Source organism: Rhagoletis pomonella, unplaced genomic scaffold, assembly GCF_013731165.1.
Source record: "Rhagoletis pomonella isolate Grant_MI unplaced genomic scaffold, Rhpom_1.0 Rhpom_scaffold_00005, whole genome shotgun sequence".
Classification (NCBI taxonomy): Eukaryota; Metazoa; Arthropoda; class Insecta; order Diptera; family Tephritidae; genus Rhagoletis; species Rhagoletis pomonella.
Window position 1 is genome coordinate 45,618,223 of NW_023458559.1, and position 6,579 is coordinate 45,624,801.

General features: G+C 34.9%; 1 protein-coding gene across 4 annotated transcripts in view; it reads right to left on the bottom strand.

Moving 5' to 3' along the window:
- Positions 1-2,471: 2,471 nt before the first annotated feature.
- LOC118739050 (equilibrative nucleoside transporter 4-like) overlaps positions 2,472-6,579 on the bottom strand; it is a 15,098-nt gene continuing 10,990 nt past the window's right edge. For all 4 annotated transcript variants that reach the window (XM_036470164.1, XM_036470162.1, XM_036470161.1 and 1 more), the window contains 3 exons: positions 4,956-5,239; positions 4,147-4,433; positions 2,472-4,078 (listed from right to left, as the gene is read on the bottom strand). In XM_036470164.1, the coding sequence (XP_036326057.1) occupies positions 2,783-4,078; positions 4,147-4,433; positions 4,956-5,178 (1,806 nt within the window). In that variant the 5' untranslated portion in view covers positions 5,179-5,239 and the 3' untranslated portion in view covers positions 2,472-2,782. The remainder of the gene's footprint in view (positions 4,079-4,146; positions 4,434-4,955; positions 5,240-6,579) is intronic.

Consider the following 6,579-nt stretch of genomic DNA (forward strand, 5'->3'; position numbering starts at 1 on the left):
GACTAATTAAATAAATAAATAAGCTCCGACGGAAAAACAGTACCGATTTCTTCGTCTGCCGAGTGATACACCCTGATGTACATAACTCAAAAAATTTTCTGACTTTTATGGAACACAAATACTTAAAAATATTTAAACTTATAAAAATGGCTCGAAGAAAATTTGGGATTAACTATTTTTCACAATTGTACAAAATTTCAAAAATAATAAATATGTATTTATGAATGTATATAAAGAGATTACAAAGAAAAACCAAAAAAGTTTTAGCAAGCAATTTCAAAAAAATTATATTATATTATATTTGCATAAAAATTCACATAACAGATTTACTTAAAAGTTTGAAAAAAATTAATCTCTTAAGGAATACCAAAAATTAAAATGTTTACATAAAATATATATTTTTACCAAGTTTCAGATTTAGAAACAAACATTTTTTTCGACAAAAATATATTTGACGAGAATACATATATTTGTAAAACTACATAATATGATCTTATGAAATATTTTTCAAAAAACTGCTTTTTACATTTTTTGTTGAAAGTTTTTTTAAAGAAAAGTATTTAAAAAGAAATGAACAGGAACATACTAAAAAAGTGTAAAAATTGTTAACAGAAATTAATTTGTAATTTGACTTAAAGGATTTTTAAAAATAAAATTATTTAAAAAGATATGAACAAGAAAATAATAAAAAAACGTTCACACAAATATATAACAGCAGATCAATTTTACGCAAACTACAACCTAACCCAATTTAAAAAAATTTAATTCTAATTTTTTTAATATTTTTCTGAAACAATAAAAATATTAGTTGCAAACAAAGTCGGATCATCAACCTTTTGACTAGTATTACGAAAAACAAATAAAAAAAAATTTAATTCTTATTTTTTTAAATATTTGCCCAATACATTTTCAAAAAAAAATATTTTGCGAACACTTTTTTTAGTTATTAAAAATATAATTATGTATTTAAAAACACCTCCAAAAAGTTTACCACGGCAAATATTCGGAAAAAGTATTTTTTGCAAATTTTTCTGGTCGAACAAAAATTTATGACTGGTCTGGTTTTACAAATTTTAAAATTATTTTACAGAAGCTTATGGGAAAAATAAAAATAAATCAAATATACACCTTCACAAAAACAATTATTTTTCAAAAATAATATTAATATTTTTACAAACAATTAAAAGCTCAAAATGTTTTCAAGGATTTGTGATTGAACAGATTTTAAAATTTGTATTAGAATAAATGAAAACTCAATTTTTTAAAATATATTTTAGAAATATTTTCACCAAAAAGCTCATTTATGGTAAATACAGACAGACAAAAAAAAATTTAAAGAATATTTTCGCCAATAAAAAATTAAAAATGTACATACCTACATGTTTTTTGTATTATTTCTTTTACAAAAAATTTTAACTCAAAGTATTTTCACTTTAAGTAGTAAAAACTTATAAAACCAACATTTTAAGGCACAAAAATAACTTTAAGCAGGAACATAAAAATACATATCAAAACTCTTTTTTTTTTACTATTTACTACTTCACACTACACTTCAAATAAAATTATTTGATTACCCGCAGGCCTCATCGTCTTACGTCTTTCTGGCCGCTATGATGTATTATTTTTTATTATTGTGTATTAATTTTTTTCTTAATATTCAATTTTAACTTTATTCCTTAATTAACTATGTATATATTAAAAATATATCTTGTCTCATGTAAGAATTTAAATCTCTATCAGCCCTTTTGTGTGTTATGTATCGCTGCAAAATATGGAACGGCGCCTAAAAGTCTACGTTCAACTCAGATACCTTTACATGCCGACGTCATTACTTATCTATGTATATAAATTTACGTTTGAGTTCTATTTATGTCAGAAATTTGTATGCAGTTATTAATTTATTACAAACATTTCCATGTATATCCACATATTCTAGCACAATTTCGCTACAATTTACGCTTACTATTTTGGTTATGAAATTTTAACTAATAAGTAGTACAATTTTTGATGATATTTATTTTTGTTTGTTTTTTCTTGTTTTTGTGTATGCAAAAATGCAAGCTTCCAATTCACGACAGCTCACAGTTTACTTAAGAAATCAGCGCCTAAAGGTAGGCAACAGCAAAGACTTTGCATTTGTGGAATGCAAATGCCTCAGAATGCAGTGGGAGCCTACTTTTAGGCGCCGATTTCACGCAACTCGTGCCAGTGCCTCAATTTGCTTGCTTGAAATTTTTTCGATAGGTATACAACTTTTTAACTGTAATTCTTAGTCTATATGTATTTTTTAAATTTATATGCGTATGTGACTATTTTTGATGAGTATGGTATGCAGTAAAATGTATTATCTCTTTTCCAAAACCTTTTTTTCCACTTTTTATTGTTTTCTGTTCTGTTTTTTTTTCATATTCCCGTAAATTAGTCCGCGCGTATTATTTTTTTTTTTCAATTTTTTTCTTTGTTTGTAAGTAATGCGTTTTTTTTTATAAATACGGCCACCTACACTTCAGTCATGCACACATAGCGAGGTCTATGCAGTTAGAAACAAAAAAGCGCGCGACTCGCCCTAATATATACTAAACACCTCGTTCTTTTCTATCGAAATCAGCTATTTACAAAACTTTTAGAAAACACTTGCTTCGTAAAAACATAAATATGTGCTCCATCTTCCTAAAGGATAGACTCATTAAAAACCCGGCCAATCCTTTCAGCGTCGTTTTGACTTAGTAAAACCCGTTCTGTATTTGCTCATTCTGTGCCTTCCATCTCCTTTTTTCCTCATTTAAATCCTCTGCATCAGCTCATTTGGCGTCTGCGGATCTGTGGTGCTTATGCTCGCATCGGCGCTCAGGTCCAGACCCATCGATGAGACAGTGCTCACCATAGCCGAGACCACATTATCGATCGTACCCGCCACCGAACTCAAGATCGTCGCCGCCGTCGAGGTGATGAACGCTGTGGCTGTCGGCGTCATCAGTGTCGGTAGCAGTGGCGCCACCGAAGTGCTAGTTGTGCTCACTGCTGCCGCAACTGTGGTTGTTGCAGCCACCGCTGCTGTTGCCGCCAGCGCAGTTGTACTTGCCTCGGTGGTGGGCAAGAGCGTCGAAACTGTGGTGGTGAGTAACGCCGCGGCGACGGCTGTTGTATTCAACACTGGCGCTGCGGTACTTGTCGTGCTGGTTGTGGTGCTGAGAAATTGCGCATGCGCGCCTGTTGGATCCAACATTGAGGCCGGTGCATACGGATAGGTCGGACAGGGATTGGTGAGCTGCGCGCCCAACATAGATTCGAAAACATAGCCGATTAGTGAACCAGTTGTCAGCCCGACATTGTAGGAGAGTGTCATCATGTTGCCTGTCACCTCTTTGAGGGTGCCGGGCACCTTGGCTGGTGCGAGCATCATTGGAAGACTGCCAGCGAGCCCATTACTGACGCCCAATCCGATTGTGAAGACAAATGCTGCAGTCTCACCCGAAATGACTGGTTGATGCCTTGGTGCGCAGCACAGCAAAAGCAGCGGTACCAAAACGATGCGCAGACCGGACATTAGGATAAGCTGCCGCCGTGACCATGGATAGGGCACTGCGGCGAGTATCTTGCCAATCACGTCAGCTGTATTGAAGGTGAACATTAGCAATACCGGTAACCAAGTGCCCAGACTGCAAGAAATGATCTCGGATTCGATGCCAGGATATAGAGAGAGCGTGACGCAGTAGGCGAGTGCGATGCAGACCATGTAGGGGTAAATTGCCTGTGCAACAGTCCAACGCGAAACGAAGCCGTTTTTCAAATCGCTTAACTTTCCGGGTGTACAAGTGCCCGGTGTAAGCACATGCTCCACCTTGAAAGCGACTGTAGTTGGCGTGGTGGGTTCCTGTGGTGTGCTCGGCATATCGGGTAAGCTATTGAGACCCTCGATTACACTCTCACCAGCCGTGGGGTTGGATAGCTCATAAACCGGGTTACTGAAACTAAGCGCGCCTGTGGTGTTATTAGCAGCATTCGCTGGTGGTGAAGTGGGTTCAAGCGTGAGTACGCCATACTTGGCGATGGGCGTACCGCCGTCAAGGTCATTTTGCTGTGAGGGAAAGATAGGGTAAGAAATTAATGCACGCAAAAAATATTCGAAATCAAAAATTTACTTACCAATCGATCTTCGTCAGGTCTGAGTACAATCTTGGCGCATGCCTTCATGTGGTATCGCACAAATGGCGAGTGTATGGTTGCTAGATGCAGCACATAGCTGAAGAGTATGTAGAGAGTTGAGGTGAGAAAGAAGATCACTGTCGACACACGGTCGTTTTGAATAAGCAACTTAGTGACCACACGATTGGAAGATACCAAAAAGCCGGCAATGCTCTCGCCAGCCATAACGGCTTGGGTATATTGCTTGGGCAACATGCTGGCAAAGCCGTAGAAACTCGATTGTTGCACTGTGGGAAAGAGAAAGGCAAATGGAGAATTGCGTGCGAGCTGAGAAAAAGTCATTAAATAAATCGACGAAATTAGGAGAGGCATAGCAATAAAAATAAAGTAAAGGGAAAGAATGAAGGAGAAGAGAAACGAGGGGAAGGGGAATAAAAGGAACTGAGAAGGAAAGTGAAGTGAAATTAAGTGAATTGCATTGAATTGAGGTGAAGTGCAGTGAAGTGAAGTAAAAATAAGTGATGTGAAGGGTGCAGGGTAGTGGGGTTGAAGTGAAATGAAGTGAAGGGAAGTGAAAAGTGAAAGGAAGTTAATCCAAATTTAGTGAAGGGCAGTTAAGCTAAGTTAAGTTAAGTCTAGTTAATTGAAGGGAAGTTAAATTAAGTTAAGTTAAGACAAATTAAGTGAAATTAAATGGATTGAAAGAATATAAATGAAATTAAATAAAATTAAGATTAAAAATTTAAAGTTAAGTTTCCATGCAAAATATATATCGCAAAATATATATGCTCGCATGTGTAAATACAGACCTGTGCAACCGATGGCCACCAGCGATACAGCAGCCAAATTTACCGAATATGCTGTATTGGCAGCAAACATATGAAAGGCCACCTCACACACAGCCACAAAGATGAGCGTAGTAAAGGACACCACATAACCGAAAAGGACACGCACACGAAATGGTGCCAATGATAGAAAAACATTATTGAGCAAAACGGTAGCAAATGCGACAATTATATATGTCATAGACATATCCAGTGCTACTGAGCGTCCGGGGAAACGTGCTTGCCAATAATCGGCGGCGATGATGAAGCTGCAATAACAAGAGAAAAAGAATGAAAAATTTTAAGTTATAGGTACATATGTTAAACGAGGAATGTAATCAAGTACGTTACGAGCGATTGTATTCAATACCTTAAATCTGTAGTTCTCATAAACAATTTTTTCTGATATTTGAAGCAACAAACCATAACTAACGAAAAATCCAAAACTTTCTTATTGGTCGATTCCCTGCAGGGAGTGACGTTAGCTTATACCTAACTTTAGTCTGTTTACGCGAACACTAGTGCTAACTATTAACTGTGTATTTTGTTCGAAAAAAGCTAACTACTTTTGTGGGGCGATGGCCGCAAAAAAGTCAGACCTGGATACCCCTGCATTACATGTCAACTAACTTGTAACTAACTACTTTTGGACATAAAATATCAATAAGAAAAACAAAATATTTTTTTGTTTTTTTACTTTTTTATTTTCTTATTTATTTACTTTATTTTATTACATTTCATATTTGTTTACATATTCTGCTCTGGGTAGCCCCATATTCGAACACCGTCAGACATAACTTCAAAATGATAGTATAAAATTTCGATCTTCCTTTTATTTGTCAGAAAAAAAGTGTATTGAAAGTAATTTTTGTATGAGGATATTCAATAGAAACTTGTAAAGAAAACCAAATCCCGATTGCGTCTGCATGACTCCTGCACGACTTTACAATTCACTTTAAGTTGGTTTTGTGATAGCTAATTAAAAGTGAGGTATTAATCGAAATCTCGCCAAAAAGCTAACTATAAGTTGGTTAGTTTTAACAATTGATAATTTTTCAATGTAGGGTTATGATGGATTTTATCGACTCACAAGCCCCCACGTCATTTTATGGCAAAACAAAAATTGTTTGTTTCGGCTTTTTGCATTTCAGGCGATGATATGTCAATGTAAGTATATCTATTGATATACATTTTATTTCATTTGAAATGTAAACCTTTGTATAACCGCGACAATAGATATTATATACTAAGTCCGATCATTGTAAAATCGCAAAGGATATTTACTCTACCCAAAGGGATTGTTATTCGTAAACAATTTTTCATTGACACGATTGGCATCGACAATAGAGGTAGGGAAAACATCGTAGCACTAACGATGTAACGATGTTTTTGCATTTTCGCTAAACATCGATGGTTGATGGCGACTATCGATATTTCTTTTGTACACCTCTGCGCATGTGAAATGAAATGAATGTTAGTTTCTAGTTTATAACGTTTCAAAACAAAAATTAAAATATTTTTTAAGGCTTGCAAGAAAAACTCTTTTATCTCTTTTTAATAATATAATAATAATAATAATAATAATAATAATAATAATAATAATAATAAT